This window comes from Gobius niger (assembly GCF_951799975.1).
Source record: "Gobius niger genome assembly, chromosome: 17".
In the NCBI taxonomy this organism is placed as follows: Eukaryota; Metazoa; Chordata; class Actinopteri; order Gobiiformes; family Gobiidae; genus Gobius; species Gobius niger.
The window spans coordinates 18,288,138-18,313,583 of NC_136868.1; the positions used below are offsets into that span (position 1 = coordinate 18,288,138).

A 25,446-nucleotide genomic window follows, 5' to 3' on the forward strand; every position below is an offset into this window, starting at 1 on the left:
AAACAAAACAAGCAGAATTCATTTATATAACGTGAGTAATGGGACTTTAAAGGGAATAGATATTTATTTTGCGTTGTTTTAACCCTTTTAAACATACATTTTTACAGATGTATAGCTGTGTAAGAAACCAAAAGACAGGATTTATAAGAGCATTCATTGTCACAAGCCAAAATTTGCCAAATAATCCATGACCGAACAGATTTAGAACAGAGCTGATTCCTGTCTCTCAGTACACCACTTCATTTGACCTGATCTTACAGGCAAATCTGAGGTCCTACGCTCTCAGTGTCAGAACTCTGAGGACAAACCCCACTTAACCGATTCCTCCCCACGTTTTAATAATTTAAAACATCAAACAATTTCTTTATCACCTGAACTCAAAGGATGAAAAACACAAGTAACCATAAAATAGAATTATGAAAAAACAAAATGGAATGATCGATGTTTAGTGCGTTTTTACATGGAATCAATTGAGAAACTAATAAATTATTTTCATGCAGTACATGAATCTAATCTGCTGCGGACATGAAAACAATCAAAATGGCAGATCAGTGAGACCAGTAAATGTGACATTTTTAAATTCCAGATCTAAGAATTTATGAACCACTTTACATACATGTGTTTTGACATTCTTTAAGTACAGGTGCCTGTATTTACATCTTAATGCTGGGCAGAATGTCATTGATTATATGCATGTTGTTGATGATCCATTTTAGAACAGTATTAGTGATTAACTTATATCGTGTTGGAATGGGAAGGGACAATTCTGGCTTATTAAATATAATTGGTCATTTATGACTGATAATACACAACGGCAAACAGGACACATCTCAGGACTAGATGTGGCTCGCAAAGTAAGACCTTGCCTTGCCCAAAGGCAAAATTAGCTTTTATACACCTATTGTATTTGAACTTTGGTTTAGTCTCTGCCTCAAAGATTTCTCAAGAGTTATATAATTTAAAGACGTAAAATAGAGTACAGATTTTTTTTATGAATGACCATTTTGAAAGGTAGACGGTCTCAGGGTATTCAGCCATACAGAAGAGCACACGCTGATGACTGGGAGATGATAAAGGCAGGTAAGGGGAAGACGAAGGCGCCGAGACAGAATAATGACAAACAAACAAAACAAACTCAGAAAAAAAATGTCAAAATTGTAAAAACACAATTTAACCATCAACAGTATATGCTCAGTTGTCCACGTTACATGACAGTCACAGACTGATTCGCTGGAAGGAAAGTACACAGTAGAACAGCATGGATGCCAAACATCCAGAAACTGGAGCAGTCAGAGTTGGGGTAACAGCGGAGAAAGTTCAAAAATGAGGAAAAATGAAAGTGCGAAGCATAAGCACAGAGAGCCTTGAGACCTGGCTCAGTGTGCAGAAGAACAGTGTGTGGGGCTCTGAAGTCACAAGAAGCCCAAAGAAACAAAGCAGTGAGTCTGAGGACTACTTAGATACTGGACATTCCAGCTGCAGTGTAGAACATGATCATGTTGGTTTTATCCATAGATGGTGGAGGTGTGGGGAGGTCATGGGGCTGACACAATCAGCACTGAGAGAAGGTCTGCTTGATCTCGTCCAGCACATTCCCAAGCAGCGTCGGCTCGTCACATTTAGCGTCAATGGATACCGTCTCAGCAGACTGAGAAAATGACCAAATTGATTTGATTGACTTCAATGTTATTAAAATGCACACACATTTTCTATATATATGTCTCACTTACCGTTTTAACTAGCAGACAAACATGGTGACCCTGGATAGACCTGCTGTACATTGAGGCACAGGAGTCGATCCTTTCCACAACTTTTCCACAAAAAAGCAAAACTCATTCAATACATTATGTTGCTTTTAGGCATGTGTACATTTATTATACCGGATATTATTAATTACCTGAAAAGTGGTGATGGAAGCAGATTCTAGCAAGTAGATGATGGAAAGGCATGTTGACACCCTCTAGTCTGACAGAGCTGCTTTTAAGGTCTCCAGACTCTAACAGCTTTGCAAATGCATCACTGAGAAAATAAAAAGGCTTAACTAGTTAGTAATAGTTAATAACAATTTTAGGTACATATGAAAAAAGTTTAATATATATATATATATATATATATATATCTGTAAATCCAACCTGTAGCACGGAGTAGTGATTAGGTATGAGGTACAGGTAAAGTGCAGTTTGAAGTCCAGTTTTTCATGAGTGGAGGACTCCTCGTTCTGCAATACAGTCAAGTGTTGTATTTACTGAACAATAACAAAGTTAAAATGCGTTGGTAATAGTTTTTCACTGACCTTTACAATAAAAGTGAGGGTTCCCTTCAGTTTCTGTGACATTACAATGCTTTGCACCGTAAACACATATCTTGCTTCATTGGATACTCCTAAAAACAGATACAAGCTACATGATACTCTGCACTGAATCCGATTTGTAATGCTGTGCAAACTGACCAGGTGGGAGCTGGAAGGGAACAACCAAACCATCGTGTGGACCGGACCCTTCAGGCCTCTGCAGTTTGGAGTTGAGAGAGTCTAGGACGTTGAACTCCATGGATTTAAGAAAGCTTTCACACTTGTTTTCAAATATTACAGACACCACAACCTGACTTCCATCCTGCAAGTTTCCTTGAATGTCGTACACCTACAAAACAAACAATGTATTGGATTTTGTACTGGACAAACAGCTTAGATGTTGTTTATGAAAATCAGAAGTAGCTGATTGGCCAACACTGCAAATCACCACCGCAGCCCAAACCGCTTGTTGCAAAGAAGAAAGATCATAGTAAAAGAGAGCAGCACATCAAAAAATATTAGTGCTCACAAATCAAATACCTCATCAGCATCCTCCATCATCTTAAAACGGGAAAAGGAAATTATTTACACACATTGCTTTTTCATTACTTGTAAAATCAAGAATGTTACTTTTGTGATTGATCTGTTTATTTCAAAGCAACACAAGCACATCCAGTGAGGTGGTACTCTACAGAAGCATGTCCAATTGAATGCTTTTTAATGTCATTAATGCCTCTAGCTCGGAAAAAGTAACATGCATATTTGGAGGACCATTCTGTCGACTGAGAGGCAAACTGATCACAACATTATGATACAAATAATCGCACACATTTTTCTTTTCAACCAATAGTAAACTTATTATGGTCATTACTCACCATCTTAATGTACGAGTTCTCCGCCAGCAGGCTGTAATTGGACATGGGCTGAAAAACAGGGATTGTGGTCAGAGCAGGCGTTTATAAACTGTGCTAACGAGGCAAATGCATCATCTGTGGACGTCTCACCGGCAGAGGCTCCTCCTCCTCCTCCTCCACAGTGCCGTTCTGCACAGACCCCTCTCGGCCCGCGTCGCTGTGGCGGTGGTGGTGGTGATGGTGCTTCTTCTTCTTTTTCTTATCCTTGTCCTCCTTTTCCTTTTTCTGCTTCTTCTTCTTGTGTTTGGAGGATTTCTTTTTTAAGCACACAACAAAGACAAATAGTTTCGCCATCATTTTGTGTCTGACCCACTTCTTTTAAAGAGTAGACACAGCTGTAATAGCAGACTTGGAATGATTTGAGCATGAATTTACTGTTTTGATTATAAAGTCATCATCACTTACGGCCTCCTCCTCAGTTTCTTTGGGTTCGTCAGGCTCGGAGTCCGCAGCTGGACCAGGAGCTGCCTGGACAGGGACCGCTTCTGCTGCTACCGCCTTGGCTTCCTGTGAACACATAGCCATTAAATAAGTTAAGAGGAAGAGGCTTATAATGTGTTGTTTAAAGTCTAATCAGTTTGGAAAAGGCGGTGTCCAGTCATTATGACAATTCGACAAGAAAGCATATTTAGATGAGTCATATAGTGGTTCCCAACCATTTTTTCACTTTTGTATTCTGGGCATTTACGGTAATCAACATCAGGTTATTAATTAGGTGAAAAGTTGGACTCGGCCAGATCTATAAATTAAAGGTAAACCTTTTTACTCGTGGTTGGGAAACACTCAAATGAGAAAAAGAAAAGAAAAAAAGACTTGATGACCAAAGAAAGTTTGTTCCGTGTACAATACAGATCACTAATAACAATAATTTTACCATGACATATACAACCCCAGAAACAAGGAAAAAAAATGAAAAATAAAAAATGTGGAAGAGACACCAAACCTCACACCTTTTGCTTTATTTCAACAACATAGGCATGCGGTAAAATAGTGAGAAGCTGAGAGTGCAACAAGGGAAAGTGTTAAGTGACCTGTAAAAAAGACGACGTTGTGGGTAGGGACAAGGAACGACAGCAGAAATACAACGATATGAGGAATACTGGACCCAAGACCGTGTTCAGACAGAAAAACATGAAGTCATGGAGGACAATGGTGGGTTTTTTGTTCATAAGAGATGAGAAGGAAGTGTGTGAGGAGTAAGAAGGGACGTGTTTCAACCTGGGTGTTAGAGGACACTGGAGCATTTGAGAGCCAGAAATCCAGATCCGAAACCTGGAAGAGCAAGGAGGAGTGCGAGGAGGTGAGAGGGAGAGGCTCAAACAGCATCTTACACTATTCAGGAAAAGGAATACAGAGATTATGCTGTTCTATCTCATGAATAAATGCATCAAGTATTTGGCAAGAACCTACTCAGTCAGCTCAGAGGGAAATGGAGTCACTAAAACTGAGTGAAAGGCAGGCTGGAGACAGGCAATGAAGGGTTGAGTTAATGATAATGGTGAGCTGTGCACGCACTGAAATGCTATTGAACTCTGCCTACATTCAGCCGTGTGAATTAATCTAAAGACAACTCCTCAGGGATGGAGGATTTTCTCCATACCTCTGGCTCAGTAGTTGTGGGCGGTGCAACAACTTCATTGACTTCCTCTGATGGGGTGACGGGAGCCTCTGCCTCACCCCCCATAAGATCTTCCTCCTTTTCTTCATGTTTGTGTTTTTTCTTCTTCTTCTCCTCTTTGCTTTTCTGTACAAAAATCACATATTCACCCGAGTCAGAAAAATAAAAATGGATAAACCTTCATGGGTGACAGTCTCAAACACTCAATATAAGAGTCATTAATATACTACGGCACATTTAAAAATAGCCATTACAAAAATGAATGACAGGTCACCTATTTTTATAGCAGCAGTTGTGACTAATGACTTGTGTGTGCTTTTGCGGACTGGGGACTCTATAGTGCCTGATGCGAGGAGCATGAAGGAGCTGTAAAGTGGATGTGAGAGGTCCTATAAATATCAGTGTATTATTGTTTTGTTTATCCTCTCTTCACAATGTAAATTAAAATACCTAGTGCATCTTTGAGCATTTTTGTATAATGGCTTGTAAATTTTGTTCTTTTGGCCAACATTATGGCTTCACATAATTCCCTTGTTTCTGGTATAGTCTAATGTTGCTTATGTATGGTTGGTCCTATTGACAGAGTTCTGTTCGAGGTCATTTTGTTCAGTGTTCATTATGAGTGCGCCTTTTATTTGTTGTTTGATCATTGAAAAAGTGCAATAAAATATGACAAACTACACAAGACAGCTGTTAGTACCTTTCTGTCCCTGTCTTTATCCTTCTTCTTCTCCTTCTTGTCTTTGCCGCTTTTCTTTTTTGGCTCCAGTGAAGTGCTTTCAGCCTCCCCGTCTTCGCCTGGGCTTTTTAAAGAGTCCGCTGCACGATGTGACCGGACAGGCAACTTCTCACTGTCGGCAAGGGGCCTAAAAACACAGTAAATCCCTCTGCTCAGTAACGGATCATATAAACACAAATCCAAAGCAAGTGCTACAGCTTCATAACTGCAATGCTACAAATATCGTTAAATGTTAGGGTATACTTTGTCGTCTCCTTAGAGAAAATGCAGCACAATTCTTCATGCAGCAATACACTGTCTAAAACATGTCAAGAGATGTGCAGCTGAAAGGACTCATTCACTGCCTAAGGTTAAGCCATTCTTCTGGCAGAGGCTCTTCTCAGGTTGGCATTTCTGAACTGAAACATTAGTTTGCTTCTCAACGTACACCAGCGCCCCCTACTGATCGTTCATGAAATCACACCTTCATTACTGCCTTAAGTAGCTGGGTGATGAAGTGCCAACTGCATTTCGGTGTTCAGAACTTACATTATAAAATATTGCTTCATCAACTTGGGTTACTGGTTTATATAAAGAATAACTGCGAGGGGATATATATGTATAAATACATTTTGAGAACAAAGGAAAAAACAAAACTCGAGTCTATAATATAATTCTAACATGTCGCCAAATAACTAGAGGATACTATTATCTACTTGACTTGTGCACTGGTGTCGTATCAGGGAAGCAGGTAATGAAAAAGGGTAGCAATCCATTCAATAAAGAGAGCAGGGTGCGCAGCAGTAGAAAGGTCACTACGGTACAGGAGTTAGTGTAGCAGCAACATGAATTAGATCAGCAGAAAGACAAGAGAGAGAAAGGAAAAGGGACAGCGCGTAATCCTATCCGGGGAGAATCGCAGCCTGCATCCTGAGGCGAACGTACTACTCACCTGCGACCGGCCATTTCCAACAAACTGCCCATGGAAGGAGGAAATAAGAGGGTGTGTGTGTGTGCATAGAAAAGAAGAAGAAGCAGAGAGTACAATATCGTGAGACAGGGCAGGAGTAACAAGGGCCCATCCTCAGTGACTTGGCTCACAGGGAGGTCAGAGAAACCACAGCACAAAGTGGTTATTTTAGCTTATTGTACTCACAATTGTTCTTAGCCAACTATTTATAATTAGGACTCACTTGTCCAGGTCGATATCCAAGGCTTTATGCGGGTCATTAGGATCCTTTTCATCGTCGTCACTGGGTAAGGCATTCTGTAACATAGTATTTGCCGCAACATTAAAAGCCAAGTGATGGTGCAAGACACTTTTGCCTAGAGTGTCGTAGGGATGCGAATACATTTCCAGACACTCCTCTGGCCACTGTGGGATTTAGCTGTGGCTACAACAGTTTGTATTGTACTTGAAAAGAGAGAGGAGACATTCAGCAAAGTAAGTCAGACTGTTGGGCATTGGCAGTTTTTACCTCTGGCATCTCCTCTGTGACAATGTCCACCTGTTGTGCAGGCGTGATGTCCTCCTCACTCTCTGGACCTGAATCGTGTCTTTTCCCTCGGCCACTGCGCTTTTCCTTCCGCTTTTTCTTTTCCTTCTTCTTTTTCTCTGCCCTATCCTTCAGTCGCCGCTCTTCCTCCAGTTTCACGTACTGCTCTGACATTGGCATACCTGTTGAGAGCAGAGTAAAGCGATAAAACGAGGCAGATGTGATGCAGATCATTTATGTCAGACAGCAGAATGTCTCACCTGGAACTTTGAGAGGCACACTGAGATCAATCTGCACGACTGGGATGTGCTCCACTCCTGAGGCGTCCTGGTACACCTAGAATGTGACATGGGTATTTGGTTTGTTATTTAATAAAGATTAAAACAAAACATTTTTGAGACGCTGCGCAAACCTTTTGAGAGGACGGAGAGGCCTTGATGTAAAATGGATTATTGGCTTGCTCCTGCTTTCTCGCTTCTCTCCTCTGGGAATGAATAGTACATTAATTAGAAACACACCCAACATTTAAGACATTATATAAACCAATACAGAGTTGCAAAGCAAATATTTTGACAACAGAAAGTTGTGCCTATTCTACATTCAGCCAGGCGGAGCGATATAGAAACAACATATCCTCCTTGGTTCAGACAAATGGGAAGTATTGACTGGCGCACCCTTGCCAACTCTTTCTCGTCCACCTCTGTGTGGCGTGGGCGAGAGTGTTTGGGTTCCTCCTTGGCAAATATAGCCTTGGGCTGCTCATCTTCAGATTCACTCTCTGATGGAGGTTCATTTATCCAGGCATCCAGGTCCAAGCTGCAGGGAAGGAAATACAGAGTTTAAAGAAGCATTTTGGATAAATATGGCAAGCCTAAAGTGTGTGTTTATGAAATAAGAAAACATACCCTTCAGGAACCGGCACCTTCTTTTGGGCCTTGGGGGCAACAGGATTGAGTTCTCCAGCGAATAATGCAATGACTTCTTCAGCTACGTCAACCTCTTTCTGTTGGAGCTTCTGGATGTACTTGACAAGTTGAAGAATGCAAGAAGCCTAGTAAAAGATGTACAAGAGTAATTTAGTTAGCGCCATTTACACTACTCCTCACCAGTCTCATACACTTCCCAGCTTGTGCATCACCTTTATCCTGTCAAAACCTTGACTCTCATTCTCCTCTACCTATCCTACCACCACTAGCGACCAGCCTCTAGGTGAAAGACATCTCCCAATGCTTTCATGCTCATCACTGGATAAAAACCTCTGCCAGGGTCTGAGAGCAAAATGACTATCATTTGCAACATAGCTCCACAAATGGTCTTCCTTGTTCCCATCTTAGACTCTCCAGGTTGAATTAGGGAAGTGGTTTTCAACTAATGCAGATGCGCTTAAAACTGCATACTGTAGGCAAGCCTTGACTACATACAATACAATATTCATTTAAGCTTTTAAATGAAAACATTTTGCAGTTTGATGCGGTAAGAATATATCATATTAATAAATAAACTGCATTTCCTCACAAAGTTCAAAACGACTCCAGCCCGACCAACTGAGAACCACCGATTTTGGGATTACATATTGACACTTTCCTCATGATACTTGGATAACTTACCCTCTCCTGCACCTCCAGGTTGGCGCTCTGGACAAAAAGAGGCAGTCTGTCGATCATTAGCTGAATAGTTTCCTGGGTGACTGTGCTGTCAGTGTTTCCTTCCTGGCTCTTCAGGACTGTGGCAAACAGCTTGGCTGCGTTCTGCACATACACTGCCTGAATGTGACCTGGGAGAGTGGCTACTTTTGTGCGCAGCATTGCCTCTAGAGTTTGACTGGGATTCTCCAAGTGTCTGCAACAAACATTTCAATTAAACTGATGAGTATGTCCAACAGACAGCGTTTAGGGCCAGTCGTGTGAGAGATACATACTCTGAAAACTCTCCACAGATCCATGCCGCGGCATACAGAACTTCACAAATACCATTGCGCTGCATGTTGCCCGTCAAGAAGTGGGAATTGTCCAGCAACATGGCCATTTGAGCTACAGCAAACACCCGAATGGCCTTGACTCTAATAGCTACGTCCAGCATCTGAGAGGCAATGAGGTGGCCATGCCGTGTGCCTTCTAGCCGGGTCAGCTCCACCAGAATACTTATGTACCTGGAGGGACAGGGGACGTTCCATTAGAAAAAGACAATGAGGAAAAACACAGAAACACCAAGGACCAAATACAGACCATTCAAAGTTGGTGATGTACTGGTAGTTGCTCTGGCTGCAAATGTCAATGATCTTAGTGAGAAGTTCATCTCTGTATGTTGTTCCTTCAGCTTTGTCAACATGTAACATCAACTTCTTCACAATCTCCATCAGATTCTTCTTGGACACCTGTGGCAGAGAACATTACATTACACATTACACCATAATTATAGTAGCATTTCAAAGAAGATTGCATACCATGCCATAGAGCAGGTCAAGGGCTCGGAGGCGGATGGACTCGTCCTTGTCATCCAGACACTGGAGGATGAGGTCTTTGTGGGACTGCACTGATTTGGGATGGGTCTTTAGAATCTTTGACATAGCCAACAGGCCCAAGTATTTCACTGGAGGAAGACGCACAGATACAAGGCTTAACAACGATACACAAAAACGGTTGCTAATGTTTTGCAATAAATAATGGGATGTTCTTTTTTATCAACTCAATAATTAGTTTTGTATTTAGCGTATCTATTAGAATTATCATGCATGCAACAGAATAGGGCTGCACAATTTGATGCAAAAACCATCCTTCGTGCGATAGATGGTGACAAAATATCCATAACAAATAGAATCCACATTGCATCTAAAAATCAAAGGTCCTCCATAAGACTGATTACACGTTTTTCTATCAGAATGTTACGATCCAGATTAAGTATTTTTTAGGTACTGATTTAACTCAATTTTGCTCAAAAACAAAATGTTCACGGTGATTGAAAGTATTGTTATTTGGTCTCATATTGTAAAGCGCTACAAAACAATAATGTATGCATTTGTTTCAAAATCAGTGAGTCTAAAGATGTGGAAACTAAAGAGGATATTGCAAAAAGAAAAGCAACACAAAAACACATAAGCACAAATTAAGTGGAAGCACACAAAGACATGGGACACACAAAGACATGGGACACACTCATTCTCTGCACGCCTTTCTGCTTTTCCTTGGTCTCTTTCTTGTAACTGTTGATCATCTATTGTGGCTCAGACAAATGCCCTTTTAAAGCCAATAGAGGAGCGTATTCAGAAGTGACCTTAATTCAAGGTGAGGCAGGGAAAAAGGTCGGACTATAAAACATTGAGTACGATTTTTTGAGGCTTCTTTTTTCTATAAATATCTATTTCTAGTGCAAGGTGCCACATCTTGATTCATCAGCATACATTTTAGGGAATACACTGACACATACTATAGTCTAATCACACCTAAGCCACAACACGTCTATCTACACATTCAGGCACAGATAACTCGGATTCAAACCAAACGCTTTGTTGATCCAGCTGCAGGACAACTTTTGAATAGGTCATTTTTAGGCTTAGTTCATTCTTTAATTGGGACAGGCCACACACATTTCTTGGGACCAAAATGCTAACACTCGAGTTATCTAGAGCCAGGGAGACTAAATTGTTGCCATCTATGTGGGTGGACTGTTTTGAAGTCAGTAACACGCAGACAATGAGAAAATGACACACTGCAGGCATTGACAGAGGGCTCACAGTTCTGGTCCGAGTCTTCGATCAGGATTCGCAGTTTCTGCACACAGAGCTGAGGGACAGAGAGAGGGGGAGAAACAGGGAAAACCATTAACATCAGCCTTTCCACACCAGTTTCAGTGTTATTGTTATTAATACACAAGTCAAAGAATGACAGATGGTGGCTTAGGCTTAACCTTATTTAAGCTTTTGAAGTACAAATTTCACTTAAAGCTTTAATGCAATGTTTAGACTTTTTGTGATCCGTAAAACAGTAGCTAATGTATGTTTATGAAAATCCAAATGTGTTTAATTAGTAAAACAGGTATTTATTGCAGTCTGTTTAAGAGTGTGGGGGTCGTCACCACAGCCTCCTCCATCAATGAGAAACACAGTAATAGACAAGTACAGATAAAAATAGTGCCTGATTGTTCATGGATTTTTCAGTCACAAGGACACACTCATAAAGGATGAGTGTTGCAATGTGTGCTAGTCCTTCTGACAACTGCTTTTCTCCATTTCCTTTTATAAATGAACAATAAAAAGAAAGAAAGACCCCAGTGAAAGCATGCAACTTCAACTGGAGTGGAAAGGGTTGATCAGCGGCGCATACTAAAGTGAATGGAGGAATCTTACCTGGATACTAGCACTGTGGTTAGGCATCCCAGATGACAAGGAGATCAACACTGAGGCACAAAGCGGAAAAAAAAAACATGATTACGGTAATGAGTAATGAACACTTTATGTGGGTGTTTGAAGATGATTTGAACCAACCTGCAATCACGGTGTTGACACATTCATACAGCAGGGACATTGCAGAGGTACTATGAATGAGAAAATACTTTTCATTAATACATTCTGCTAAACTAATACGATGCGATGAAACAAAAACACAGTCATGAGCTAACCTGTGAATAAGATTCGTCAAAGGCTCGATCAGCTTCTTCCCCAATCGTGGCTCTAGTGGCGTTAGCGCACCAAACTGATGGGAGGGTTTTCATTAATATACTAATGCAAAACCAAATCAATCAACTATTATTACACGCCAGCAGTTAACTCACCAGCTTGATAATCTTAATAAGAACCCAGTTGTTAGTAGAGGAGGTCATGAGTTTAAAAAAAAGTGGGGCAAGAGACAGGTAGTTTTTAGGATTCCTTCGGGCTAGTTCACAGATGACATTTACTGCAGCGGACTGAACCCCTACGGAAAAAGCAAACAGACATTTTATATAACATATTAAACACACTGCTGGATATTAGAACAATATGACTAAAATACTGTAAGCAGAAGAGGTAAATTAGCAGAGAACAAAAGCCCAAATATCCATAGAACAATGGCTTTTGGTGGTTTGTTATTCCCTGGCAGTGGCACAAAGAGCCCGACTTAATCTCATATTCGTGCAGGCTGAATTATTTAAATGGCTCAGGTGACAGAAATAATGCCCGACTCCAAAGGTCCCGGCACAGTCTAGAGGTACAGCCAGCTTCCTAAACTATACAGTATGTTCAGTAGTGTTTAAGAAAACAATATACACATTAAACACTTAAAATGACATTGTGAATGAACGTTGTGTTCGGCAGATACCTGGGTCTGGGTCCTCGAGTTTCTCCTTGAGTCTGGGAAAGGCGGGCCTGAGGGACTCTGGGTACTTCAGGAACACCTTGTACATGATCAATACAGCCTTCTTTCTGATGTAAGGTTTAGTATGGGACATCTGAAGGGCACAAAATAAACACCAGAATACAAGATGTAGTTATCTTTGATGTCATTTTTCTTGATTGGCACAAAAGAGGGATTTGCTCACAAGTGTCATAATGTCATTGGCCAGATCTCGGGCCAAGTCTGGAGTCACAAAGCAAGAGAGGCCTGTGAGGGCAACTCCAGTGTCATACTGGTTGGGACTGCTCAGATCCTGAGAGAAGAAAGATGTGACATTGGTATGTCTAGAAAATAGGGGTTAAAAAATACAAAAGGTAAACTGACCTTTCGGATTTGGTTAGTTGTCAGCATAATGACGTCAGTGCTCTCATGAAAGCACTGAGACGCAGCCAGATAACCAATCCTCTGTGGAAATAATAAGCAGGTTATATACTGCAAGTACAGCAGATGTTATTCAGCACGCATCTATATTAAAGCAATGTTTATTCAGTTTTATAAAAAGACATTTATTGGACACTCAAAGAGTCAAAGAAGGCTTATTCATTTACTTCACACTCGATGGTGGTAAGCTACTATTATAGCCAACCTCCTGGTTATAAACCTCTAAAAAAAAAGGTGCATTTTAATAGTTTCAGCCATACCTTGTATGTAAACTTGGAGGAGCTCATGACTTCAACAATATTGAAAGCTGCCCAGCTGACGTCATAGCCGAGCATTTGAAGCTGGAGGAAGCAGAAAGATGTGGTTATAAAAAAAGGACTGATGAACCCCTTGTGTGCACAGAAAGGCCAAATGATTTTGGCTTAGAGGCCTTCCATTTCTGTCCAAACTCTGACTGCAATGAGCCAATAAACCCGAAGAGCAGGTTAAAAATAGCATCAGTGCTACGGCTTTCCTTTAATTTATACAGAGGTGTCTAGGTCTTGCTGCCGCCACGAATTAAGATTTGTTGAAAATATACAATCTGATTTCTATAATATTTTGTATTATTTTCTTTATCTTTGATATTGATAAATTGATGTTAAGCCAAAAGTCAAAAGTTTTTTATTACAATTTTTGCCGTCACACACTGCTTGCCTCAGCAAATGATGTACAGAAAGTCAGTAGAAAGTGCACTGGGATCTTACGTATGTGAGCTTGCACACAGCATTGGCTTTGACAGCGATGTTGTCCTGCTTGAGCTCCTGTTTGATCTCATCGATGCATGTGGAGATGTACTTGGCCTGAGGCAACAGGACAAACAACAGACACCAGATCAGATTATGTGGGTTAACTGTTTCTAATCCAGACAAACATACAATTGACAAAAACAAAACATAACGTATTGTCGTCATTTTTGTTTTACAATTTTCTACATTATGATGGCAAACCATGCAAATAAAAGTTTTGAACAACAATGTTTAATTACGCATTAATAACACATTTACAGACATAGATTAGGCGATTAGTGCTCATATGCCTGGCCGATATTTTTGGCAGATTTCTCCAAATGTCTGGTCTATAACCCTGTAAAAACAAATACTTGGCCATTCCAGCACTAGCCGATTTTATTTTATTACTTTATCCAATCATAGTTTCTGTCCCAGCTTTGATTAGTTGTCGTTAGCATTAGCATATTGTTACGATCAGAAATACAATAGTGGAGGTTAAAACTAACTCTGCGATTGAATTCTCCAGATTCTGTACTTCAAAAATGACATGCACTGATGCAGCATGTCCATATTGACGGAGGTTTGGTGAAACTTGTGTTCAACAAACTTGAAGCTAACCAATTTTCATTGTGATGTTTATTACCTCCTCTGAGGCCTAGGGAGACTTTGAAGTCTCATCTCATATAATTTTCGGTCCCGGAAATATTGGCTTTTTTCTACGCTAGAACGGCTGATAGCTGATATTATATAATCCCCAAATATCGGCCGGCCGATACAGTTTCCAATACTCATTGTAATATGTACTGGATGAGACAAAGGGACTAGTTGGATTGATTGGGAGAATATAAAAACAGAAACAGAAACAGTAGTATGGAGAAAAAGCTAGTATTGTTGAGCAGAGCAACTTTGCACACCAAACGTGCTCACATTTAGCTGAGTGAGAGAGAGAGTGCTGGTCATGTGTGTGGAGTCATAAGACACCGCAGTGACAAGAGGAGGTCGAGGGGGAGGGCCGCTGCCCCAGGACAAACTACAACTAGTGGGCAGTCAGAGAGGTATTCAGCGCAGAGTCACCAGACACACATCATGTTCTCCTATCACACTCTTCCTCAGTGCTCCATTCACAACCAATTGAAATAGCTCAAGACATGTGTTGTTGCCTAAAACAAAGAGGGGTTTACGCTGTATTTTAAATTATGTTAATCCATATTTTAAATACAAACTTAAAATGTGAAGTAATATTTTATTTTAAAAAAAAGCTCACACTGTGTTGTTATTCTTAAATTGAATGTAATCATAAGTGGAAGTCACTATCTATATAACCTGACAAAGATCTGGAAAAATGTAAACGCTGAAGCAAATCTAAAACAAAAGGTTTATCCTAACAAAAGTATGCTGTTCCTTTTCTTTTTTTCACATCCTGTTTTTAATGTGCACAAAGGACTAAAGAAATGTTCCCTGTTGAGCCTCAGCTGTAGGGTGAGAGGAAAAAGTCAGCGCGGTCCACGAGCAGAGTATTAATATTTCAGCAAACTGTCTACTGTTGACTGGGCAACCACCACCTTATCCACCTGAGCAGGTAGAGTTACCATCAAGGAACTGCTTAGGACACCGACAAAAATCAAGAGATCATGGACAAACGGGGTGTTAAAAAGCAAAACTATGAATACAATTTTGGTTTGAAACATTACTGCTCAAAATCCTGGATGATAACCATTTGTAGGATAACGACGAAGGACACATATTTGCTGAATAATAACAGGGAAGGGACATGTTGCAAAAGGTATCGGATAGCTTCATTTACCTCAATCCCAGCCAAGCGTCACTTACTGAGATTACACGGTGTCGGTTTAAGCAGCCGGTGTCAATGTATGTGCTTAATATAAAGATATGTCTAGTATTGAAAAGTTAAAGCTGTGTGGGAGCAAGGCTTTCATCGTAGCATTTTAAAAAAAAAACTGCAAACAGAAGCATAAAAGATGAAACTGCAGTAAGTCAGAAATGTGGTACAGTCTTATTACATTCCACACCTGTCTTGCAGAGACAGGTGTGTACACAGTTGTGCCTCAATCCCACAGCTCTCTCTGAGTCTGAACACCAGGGACATGGAGACGTGGCTGTCCCAAACAGTGCCCTCTAATGGCCCATCCCACCTCTCTGCTCCCTCTCTGTTCCCTCTCTGCTCCCTTTCTGCCAGAGGAGCCTGGGCATCACCGTTAACACGTTACAACGGTTACATCATTTTTCATAAAACATCGCCAGGCAACACTCTTGTAATCTGTAGTAAAAGATATAACAGGTTTATTTCTCTGGACGAAGGATAGATCTTCCTGCATATTTAGTCGTACAGCTGAATAATTGTACATAAATAGTTAAATGGGTTATTTAAAATGAAATAAAGCTCCCTGCGTACTGAAGTTTCGTGGCGTTCAACTGTTATGACTTGGCTGTCTTCCTCCGTCGGGCTGTCCCGGGCTAACTGTGTGTTAAGCTGACAGTATCGAAGCCATTCATTCGTGACAGATGAGAGCCATTCTGAAAATGCTACCAGGAAATCGTAGAGCCATGAAATAATATAGAGACAGTTCTTCTGTAGGTGGCATCTTCTTAGCAGGCGCCTGCAATATCTGATCCTGACTCATGTTAATTTACCTAGCTTTAGCTCGTAACCCATAAGCTAGCTCTGTCTGCCATAACGGTACAGGCAATGCAAATTTAACATCATGGGCATTTGGAGAATTATATCTGTAAACAAGTTGAAACATAGTTGTTTTACCTCGTCCTCCTTGTGATTCCTAATGCCACGCACTAAATCCTGGAGATTTTTATCGAACATCCGATCGATGCTCCCTTTGACAATCTTCAAAGCCATGGCTGTGTATGACTTGTACCGCCGGGAGACTGCGGGTCCAGGAGCCTTGCAGAGGTGTGGAGGGTGCAGACCGACCCGCTGAAGTGTCTCTCATCCACCCGGCACCGCACACTCCGGGTCCGCTGCTGTTTACCGAGCCCAGGGACAGGAGGATGAGGCCAGACGGGGCGTCCTGAGCTGTGCAGAGACGCTGGCGATGGATCAGCGGAGGAAATGGCTGACAAAATGGCGTCGAAAGTCAGCTGACTTGAGTATTATGCGAGAATCAGAGGAATTAAAGGTCTAGTCCCCCTTTCCCGCTACATGACACCTGGTCAAGAAGTATCACAACTTTCCGCAAATTCAATTACAATCAAGAACTGTGGCATAGTCTTCAAACTGCTCTGAGGCCTTCAAATAGAATGACATTTCACACACAAAATATAAATGGTTTCAATTTCAATAATTTGACCCACTTATCTACCTAGTATTAAAGGCCCTATACCTGATTTTTTTGAAAGAGGAAGCCACTAAATTAAAATATTAGTTGTGGTCCAAACTCGTTCATAACTTTCCTAACATCTTTGTGGCATCCATAGGCAAATTACACAATTTGCAGGGTCACTTTTCAGGGTTACGTTCACAAAAATGCAACAAAAATAGCCTGAAAGTTTATGAAATTGATACAAATGTTTTATAATTTGATGCACGCTGTTTTACCTACAAGCATTTGAGTTTGCAAAATATTAATAAATACTAAAGGAGGATAAAATAATTTTCATTCCGTTTCTAAAAGTAAAATGAGGTATAGCTCCTTTAAGTGAACAGGTTCATGATCTAATGCATTTTTAACCACAATATAAATCAACTAAATCTGTTGTGATAACTGCTTAACTTAAATGTTTTACTATGAAAGGTTAAACACACTTGACCATAGCCACAAAACCATGCTGAGAGTTTTATTCAATTCTCAACTAAGTGATAGAAATGCTTTTTTTCAATTTATATACCACTAAAAACACCTGTTGTAAGCGTGTGACAGGACAGCATCACAGGCAGCAGCTACATGAGATCTGAGACAGGTTTTACGAGTCATGTCCAAGTCTGTACAAGTACTCCATTAAATATGCACATCAAGCTGACATTAAGTGTTAGAGTGCAAGGTTTAACTGCAATTAATGTAGACAAACTGTAAATCAGACGGTTTGCAAACAAGGTAATAAGACATGTGGACCTCTATTGTAATTACAAGTTTAGGTGACACAGTTCATGGCTTTACATTTCAGAACGGATTAACAGGATCAGATAATTAAAAGGGAAATTAGTGTAAAAAAAACAACACTCTTACAGTCATTCTCATAAACGAGGCCGCTGTGATGCTTTGTGGCTTTTATATAAAACAAATTAGTTCTATAGCTGTATAGCTGCGCTGAAAGGCCAACGGGGAAAAACAAAAAAAACTAAGCACATCCCCAAATCTTTCCTTAGTTCAAAACAGAATATTTCAAACTTCCAGTCTAATCTTGCTTGAAGTGCTCTGCAAAACTATTTGATGTTCTTGGTGTTGAGAAGAAGAATGGAGCTGTGGTAAAGATACAGGACTCCCCAAGTGTAAAAGTCATTTCGGAAATAGAATTTCCAAAGTTTTAAACACTAGAAGCTTGTTGTGATAAATAGCAGTTGGTCAGCATTAATTGGGATCTTCTGGTTTAAAATCATTGTAGTACAAAATGTCAGGTTACTAGTGTAACAGGAAGAAATGCTCCATTGCTCCATAGAGGGTCAAACAAATGAGCCACTCTCTTTTAGCACTTGGTCCAATGCTGTTGTTAGTAAAGGTTTCTCAGCTCTCTACAGCAGCTGGCTCCATCTCTGCAGAAATCAGGTTGTCTTCTTCCTCAAACGGATGCGAGTGTGGTTCAGCAGGACTGTCTGGGCTCCGTCTAGAACAATAAAATAATAATAATCAAAATAAGCCTGATTTGTTTGAAATATAAACATGCTTTAAGAATTTGCACAGAAACCTGTTTGGACTTGAAGAAGGGTCGCCATTGTTTGCCTCCTGGAGAGGTGAATGTGGCTTTTCATCCTTTTCTTCATCCTCTCTCTTTTCTTCAGAGTCCCCATTTACTGGAGTGTCGTCTAAACATTTGTAAAAAAAAATAAGCACATTTCTATATCTATTATAGAAACGAAAACTAAATTGTATACCTTTGTTTTCTGTGTCTTCGTCATTTGCCTCATCCTTATCTTCTGTTTTTGGTTTAGCCGCCACCTCGCCCTTACCAACAAAGCGTAGTTTTAATTTGTTGTACACTTCTGAAGCTTTTTCCATGACTGCATTGCTGGCTTTGTACCGTCGTATCTGGAATTGACCAAATGTCAGTGGATGGATAATACAGTGTATATAAAGATGCAACAAAAGTACAGAAGGGGGACCTTTTTTAATGTAGCAATGACTTCTGCATTCTTATGGAGGATTTGGCTGGTGACTGGCACATTCTCAAGTTCCTTTAAGGCTTGTAGACACCGTTCAATATCCTAAAAGTAAAAATAATATAAAAAAAACACATCCAATATTATACAATATATGTAGAGAGTAAATACACAGAAGTGTCCACTGACTGGGCTGTCCACTTTAAGTGCAAACTTTATGTCTGTGTGGAGTTTCTGTAGTTGTTCTTCTGGAGATGGCTCTGCAATAAAGATGCATTAAACAATAGTCAATAAAACAAGACATGCTGAAATATAACCTAAAAAAAAACAGACTGACCCTTTTTCTTTTCCACTTTCTTCTCTGGTGGTCGCTCTGGTTTTCGTTTTGGTTTTTCAGGTTTTGATCTGAGTGAGATAGTAAAAAGATGATGTAAGTTATAACATTGTTAAGTCAAGTTTGATTCCTATAATGGACTTACTTTGCTCTGGACTTTTCCTCCAAACGTCTGGCTTTCTTTTCTTTTAATTGTCTCTCTTTTTTTTCCTTTTTCTCCTTCTCCCGTTTCAGTTTTTCTTTCTTCTGATTGTCTGTTTTCTTGGGTGGTTTCTTTACCTACACAACAAAAATGTCATTATAATAATGACATGCCCATAATTGGTGTTAGAACCTTAGTCATAACAATGTACAACAAAGTGAAATCTTACTCAGTGTTTCCCACCGTTTGGTTGCAAGCACCATTAACATGAATGTTGGTGATTTCTTTTTATAGAAAGGAGACGACTGAAACAATGTTTTATGTTCAACATTATATGACAAATTTTCTAAATAGTTTTGTATTGCTCTCCGGGCGTCCCTGTAACCATTGGGAACATAGTACAATATCGATGGACTAGTACAACACTGTACAATACCAATGGACTAAGTGAGGATTCAAACTAGGCCTGCTCATGCGAGTAATTTGACTGGGTTATTGGACCAGTTCCTATATTTAGGAACACAAAATAGTGAAAGGCAAAACATCGGACGATATTAAGCCAAACATGTAGTGGCGTGAATGACAAGCGTGTGTTCAATAATGACTTAAAGAGGGGCAATAACAGTTTAAATAGAAAGTCCATTACAAGGAACTTCCGGAGCTTTCCCCCATTTCCTATTAGGCTTCTCGCAGCAAATGGTGATGCTACATCTTTGTTTTTCATGGTATATGGTTGGGAAACACTGATCTGATGCATCCTTATTTTTACCTCTGGTGCGGAGTCTGAGTCTGAGGGAGCAGGGATAGGCGGCGGAGGAGGTTTTTTGGATTTCTTCAAAGGGTGCTCATCGACCCCTTCATCTGAGCTGCTGCTGCTATCGCTCCCCTTTTTACCCTTGTCCTTGTCTTTCTTCCTTTTGTCGTCTTCCTCCTTCTCTCTCTCACGCAGCCGACGGAGTTCCTCTGCCTCCTCTTTTTTCCGCCGCTCTTCCAGCTCTCGCCGGCGCTCCTCATCTCTCTTTTTCCATTCACTGATGCGGTCGGGTTCACTGTCACTGTACACAGAAAGAGTTACCTTATGGCTGGAAAGGCTAGACTGATCAATGAGCTGCTAAACTAATAACATATTAGGTGCAGACGCAATATTTATATTGCAGACCACAATATATTGCAAAATCAATCTGTCTGAGATGTTAACATTTTTAGGTACACAGCTTAAAGCAAAATGTACGGGAAGTAAAAAAGAAAATCACTTTAGCCTCATTTTGGCCCCGGCTTTGTGTATTATGAATCGGTCAAAATAAGCCACGTGATTAATGTGACGCAGATCTTAGCCAATCAACTCACACGCTTGATATAACATGGTTGTGTCCGTTGCGTTTTATTAGACTTTTAATAATTGTGAAAGTTATCAAAACAACAAACACACATGTGATTACCTGTCACTGTCAGATGAGGATGAAGGAGCTCGTTTTACTGGAGCAGGTTTAGGTTTTCGTGCACGGGGCTTCGGAGGTGGTTTGTCTAAAAGAATAAAGTTTTATAATACACATTATAAAACTAAGTAATGGATGTTTGAAGAGAACTATTATCTGACCTGCAGCCTTCTTCCGTGCTGGTGGAGCTTTTTTTGCTGGTTGATCAGAGTCCGATTCTGACTTGGATCCAGACTGAGATTCAGAGCCGGACACAGCTGGGCGAGGTTTGTCATCCTCTGAGTCGCTGTCTCTGTTTACTGCCTTTTTCTCTGACCCAGATTCTGAGTCCGACTCAGATCCCGATGACGCCTTTTACAACAACAACCAAAGTTTGACACATTACAAAGCGTATGCGTGTTGAGTGCAGTTTGTCAAAGTCCTCAATATGTTTATTTACCCTTTTCTTTCTTATTGCTCCTGCCTTCTTTCCAACTCGTCCGGCAGATTTCTTCTCTGGAGTGAAATCCTGTTTCAAGAGCACAAGTGTGAGGGGCTAAAGCAGTGATGAATATAAGAAAACTATCGATATTCAAACCTGGTCACTGTTTTTGGGCGAGTCTGACTCTGACGGCGTGGGCTCAGATTCCGATCCAGAGCCACTGTTGTCTCGATCACTCGATGAGCCTCGGGCCTTCTTAGGGGGAGGTGGCTTCTACAAAGATGTGATTAAGAAGAAAGTTTTAGGAAGTGTATAATTACTGCCAACTGTTGCTATTTACTGATATGAACTGAGTAATTGACAGAATTTTAGCAAATAAATTACTTTTGCGGCTGGTGGCTTGCGTTTCACTCCTCCGCCCCGTCCTCGGTCTTCACTGCCTGAATCGGACTCTACCTCACTTCCTGACTCTGCTTGCTGAGGGGCTGGGGCTTCATCATCCTCTTCTTCTGCTGCTTCTTCTTCTTCTTCATCCTCCTCACTTCCACCTCCAGCATTATTACCATCACTGTCAGATGAGCTGGCTGGCTACAAATTAAATGGGAAACAATGATTTAGTGCTCACTTTAAAATGACTCTAGTCATAATATATTCAATTGCGTACCACAGGCGGAGCACTGTAGGAAGCGTGTGGATTGTTTTGGATCTCCCATAAGCCTTCATTGAATCCCTTTCTTTTATTGGGCTTCCCATAACGATCGCTATACTTTTCAAAAGCAAAAAGATCCTTCGCTGCAAGGAATGCACTGCAAATAAAGTAACAAATACAAAGACATTAGTCATTGATGATTATTATGATTGCTTATTGTTTAGATGAGAAACACAATCTGACGTGAGGTATATTATAAAGAAACAACAACTTATTATACAGATACAAAAATGGGTTAAAAGAAAGTAAACTTCCAAACTTACGTTTCATGGGTTCCAAAAAAGAAAATGGGTATTTTATTGGGAGGTGGTTTTACTGCCCCATCAGCCACATCTTCAATCTATAAACAGAGCAGTAAAAGTTATGTCAAGTCCTTGCCCCAACCAAAAGGAATACCATCTTAGATCTTTGGGCAATAACAATTTACATGGCTACAGCTACTTGCAACACGCTCAAATTCTGCTGCACTTTGAGGACTGAGAAAGGCCGAATATCTTGCCATGCTCTTCACCTAACCAGTGCATTAATGTTGCGTCATGAAGGGGGAATGTTTAGTTCTCTCAAATATTCTCGACACACGAACGGAGATAAATAAACAGACAAGCTTGAGCATCGCAGTCCAGTCTCCTCCGCCCCTCTGTGGCTGGCTGCTGCTAGCGCTGCTTACCCGAGCTGGCCAATGGGGATACCCTTTCATTTTAGCGAAGACCAGGTCTCCGGGATGGAAGTTGTGCGGCATTCTCCTGCGTGCCTTGCAGTTTCGTTTAGATAATCTTTAACTGCACAGTCCTTTGCGTCTCTCTTGGTTTGCAGTTTTCAGGTCGACACTTAACCTGGAAACGATGAGCCTAGCTACAGGCTAACAGTACACTACCGACACTGACGTTACCGCGAGAACAAGCGACGACACCAAAGTAGCGCCGACTCACCCCGAACATCCGGTAAGGCTTTTCAGAATAAGGTCCGGTACTTATTGAAGGCCTTTTGCATACTTACCAAAGACATGCTTATTTGTTAGTGAAATGTATGGCCCAACTAGGTGCAGGCAGTTCAGGCTGTGCAGTGATTAAAAAAGGGAAGAAAAAGGAGTCCATTCTTTCTTACTACACTTCACAATGTTTATGCAAAACATTTTAAATGTCTGTCGGCATATTTAACAGTAGTCCCAGACTTAACAATCACAATAGGAATATGTGCTGCAGCCTGGCAACCCAACTCATGTGTGACACTGTATCAAAATGCTCATATACAATGGAACTTTCCTCACCTACTACATCCCACTCCCATTCGAGCATAATAACTTTGATTATGTATTCCATGTGTGAAGCATAGTATGGAAAAATGTAGTCTACTTATAGGCCATTGGTTTATTTGTTGCTCGAATTAAGACTATCATTCATGATTATTTAAAAGAACATTGTGTAGCAATAAAAAACTACAGTAAACACTTGAAACTCTACTGTGCAACAATTTATGCTTTTATTTTGTAATTTATTTATTTTTTTTTGTACCGGAAACCAGATCAGGCAGAACTTTTGTAGACTTTATCGATTCACAAGACGCTAAATGAACAGCCTGACTCTACTGGTCGACAGGAGCGGAAATCCCACCAATTCCTCTTCACCATTGGCTACTTAGGCATCAGTTTTGTCGGCCGCCAATGACAGGTTACATGTGGAAGACTACACTGACCTCCCCCTGATTCACCTCTAATGTGCAGCCATGTTTCGGTCTCTTCGCACCGTGCAGCAGTTTAACTGCAACCTCCTGACTTTTCAGCGGCACAAAGTGAGTAATAGACTCCTCTTCTCCACGTCTACAATGGCCTGCTCGGAGTTCCGGATTGAACGGGACACTTTTGGGGAGCTCAAGGTCCCGGCTGACAAGTACTACGGTGCGCAGACTGTCAGATCTACCATGAACTTCAAGATTGGGGGACCAACCGAGAGAATGCCTATCCAAGTCATCAAGGCGTTCGGTACTCTGAAGAAGGCAGCTGCAGAGGTGAACAAAGACTATGGACTCAGCCCAAAGATCGCAGACGCAATCATTCAGGCTTCAGAAGAGGTTTCAGCTGGTAAACTGGATGAGCATTTCCCTCTGGTGGTGTGGCAGACAGGCTCAGGAACACAGACCAACATGAACGTCAACGAGGTGATCAGTAACAGAGCTATTGAGATCATGGGAGGGAAACTGGGTTCCAAAGATCCAGTCCACCCCAATGACCATGTGAACAAGAGCCAGAGCTCCAATGACACCTTCCCCACTGCCATGCACATTGCAGCAGCCACAGAGGTCCACCATGTCCTGCTGCCAGGCCTCCAGACCCTCCATGACGCTCTTGCTGCCAAAGCTGAAGAATTCAAAGACATCATCAAGATTGGACGCACGCACACGCAAGACGCTGTACCTTTGTCCCTGGGTCAGGAGTTTGGAGGCTATGTACAGCAGATGAAATATAGCATAGAGAGAGTCAAAGCTGCCATGCCCAGGGTATACGAGCTAGCTGCTGGAGGAACCGCTGTAGGAACCGGGCTGAACACCCGCATTGGTTTTGCTGAGAAGGTTGCATCCACAGTGGCCTCCCTCACTGGCCTTCCATTCGTGACGGCTCCTAATAAGTTTGAAGCACTTGCAGCTCATGATGCCCTGGTGGAGTTGAGTGGAGCTCTGAACACAGTGGCAGTCAGCCTGATGAAGATAGGTAATGATATCCGTTTCCTCGGTTCAGGTCCAAGATCTGGCTTGGGTGAGCTCATTTTGCCAGAGAACGAACCGGGCAGTAGCATCATGCCAGGCAAAGTTAACCCAACTCAGTGTGAAGCTATGACCATGGTGGCAGCTCAGGTCATGGGGAATAATGTGGCGGTCACTGTTGGTGGCAGTAATGGACACTTCGAACTCAACGTCTTTAAACCCATGATCATCAAAAACGTCCTGAACTCTGCCAGGCTTCTGGGCGATGCATCCGTCTCCTTCACAAACAACTGTGTGGTGGGCATCGAGGCAAACACTGAGAGAATAAATAAGCTCATGAATGAGTCTCTGATGTTGGTTACTGCCTTAAATCCTCACATTGGTTATGATAAAGCAGCCACTATTGCCAAGACCGCGCACAAGAAAGGCTCAACGCTGAAGGCTGTCGCTGTGGAGCTGGGATACCTGACCGAGGAGCAGTTTGACCAGTGGGTGATACCGGGAGACATGCTGGGCCCTAAGTAACTCAAGACATAAAGAACATCATCAGTGTGACATAAAACTTTTTCCAATAAAGTAAAAAGGAAATTCTATGGAACTGTACAAAGTCTGAATACTCAAATGTTTAAGCCAAAACAGAACTCTCTGTATTCTTGTTCAAAGTTATAACTCTTGGATCACCAACCTTTTATTCCCTCCTTCTTCAAAGTCCTGAGTCCAACTGTTGAGTTCAAAGGCCACCTCAAAGTCTAGGTGGACCATGTCACGCATTATTACATAATGTGTTAAGTGCAGTTTATTACTTTAATAAAACACGAAAGAAAAGCGGTTTCTTGTTTCTTTATTTTGTAACATCAAACAACTATC

The 25,446-nt window shown here is 41.2% G+C and overlaps 3 protein-coding genes across 6 annotated transcripts; 1 reads left to right on the forward strand and 2 right to left on the reverse strand.

Moving 5' to 3' along the window:
- Positions 1–39: 39 nt before the first annotated feature.
- On the reverse strand, positions 40–16,658 carry ap3d1 (adaptor related protein complex 3 subunit delta 1). Of its 4 annotated transcripts, XR_013793784.1 has the most exons (35): positions 16,330–16,658; positions 13,530–13,625; positions 13,044–13,124; positions 12,727–12,807; positions 12,548–12,655; positions 12,328–12,457; positions 11,804–11,943; positions 11,651–11,724; positions 11,517–11,566; positions 11,379–11,428; positions 10,767–10,815; positions 9,480–9,625; positions 9,262–9,410; positions 8,955–9,185; positions 8,644–8,875; positions 7,942–8,087; positions 7,711–7,852; positions 7,449–7,520; positions 7,297–7,372; positions 7,019–7,218; positions 6,734–6,807; positions 6,493–6,516; positions 5,523–5,688; positions 4,805–4,948; positions 4,423–4,476; positions 3,610–3,711; positions 3,295–3,459; positions 3,166–3,213; positions 2,450–2,639; positions 2,294–2,382; positions 2,133–2,218; positions 1,898–2,019; positions 1,731–1,810; positions 305–1,648; positions 40–274 (listed from the first exon to the last, which is right to left on the reverse strand). XR_013793784.1 is itself a non-coding variant. In XM_079574751.1 (34 exons), the coding sequence occupies exons 1-34, from the start codon at positions 16,423–16,425 to the stop codon at positions 1,553–1,555; spliced, it is 3,789 nt and encodes a 1,262-aa protein (XP_079430877.1). In that variant the 5' UTR covers positions 16,426–16,658; the 3' UTR covers positions 40–1,552. The 4 variants fall into 4 exon arrangements, 3 of the variants coding, with proteins under 3 accessions (XP_079430877.1, XP_079430879.1, XP_079430878.1); XM_079574751.1 differs by having other exon boundaries at positions 40–1,648; XM_079574753.1 differs by lacking the exon at positions 4,423–4,476 and having other exon boundaries at positions 40–1,648.
- A 700-nt stretch (positions 16,659–17,358) lies between these two features.
- On the reverse strand, positions 17,359–22,778 carry hdgfl2 (HDGF like 2). Its single transcript, XM_079574771.1, has 16 exons — positions 22,550–22,778; positions 22,146–22,222; positions 21,838–21,979; positions 21,558–21,761; positions 21,330–21,446; positions 21,192–21,260; positions 20,914–21,103; positions 20,756–20,840; positions 20,086–20,371; positions 19,320–19,453; positions 19,178–19,245; positions 19,030–19,100; positions 18,844–18,945; positions 18,616–18,769; positions 18,429–18,546; positions 17,359–18,347 (listed from the first exon to the last, which is right to left on the reverse strand). Exons 1-16 carry the CDS (start codon positions 22,619–22,621, stop codon positions 18,248–18,250), a joined length of 1,989 nt encoding a protein of 662 aa, XP_079430897.1. The 5' UTR covers positions 22,622–22,778; the 3' UTR covers positions 17,359–18,247.
- A 774-nt stretch (positions 22,779–23,552) lies between these two features.
- Positions 23,553–25,440, forward strand: fh (fumarate hydratase). The gene has a single exon (XM_079574779.1). It carries the CDS (start codon positions 23,605–23,607, stop codon positions 25,102–25,104), a length of 1,500 nt encoding a protein of 499 aa, XP_079430905.1. The 5' UTR covers positions 23,553–23,604; the 3' UTR covers positions 25,105–25,440.
- The last annotated feature ends 6 nt before the right edge of the window (positions 25,441–25,446 follow it).

Bases quoted from the DNA above. Each gene is read 5' to 3' on its own strand.
- ap3d1 (XM_079574751.1), bottom strand. From the start codon at position 16,425: ATGGCTTTGAAGATTGTCAAAGGGAGCATCGATCGGATGTTCGATAAA. The intron at 3,214-3,294 runs GTGAGACGTCCA...CCTGTTTTTCAG, and splicing joins AGGAGGAGGAGCCTCTGCCG to CCCATGTCCAATTACAGCCT. The intron at 1,811-1,897 runs GTAATTAATAAT...TTTGTGGAAAAG, and splicing joins CTTCCATCACCACTTTTCAG to TTGTGGAAAGGATCGACTCC.
- hdgfl2 (XM_079574771.1), bottom strand. From the start codon at position 22,621: ATGCCGCACAACTTCCATCCCGGAGACCTGGTCTTCGCTAAAATGAAA. The intron at 19,454-20,085 runs GTAAAAATAAGG...TTTGTTGTGTAG, and splicing joins ACTCAGACTCCGCACCAGAG to GTAAAGAAACCACCCAAGAA. The intron at 18,946-19,029 runs GTCAGTGGACAC...TTTTACTTTTAG, and splicing joins CACTTAAAGTGGACAGCCCA to GATATTGAACGGTGTCTACA.
- fh (XM_079574779.1), top strand. From the start codon at position 23,605: ATGTTTCGGTCTCTTCGCACCGTGCAGCAGTTTAACTGCAACCTCCTG.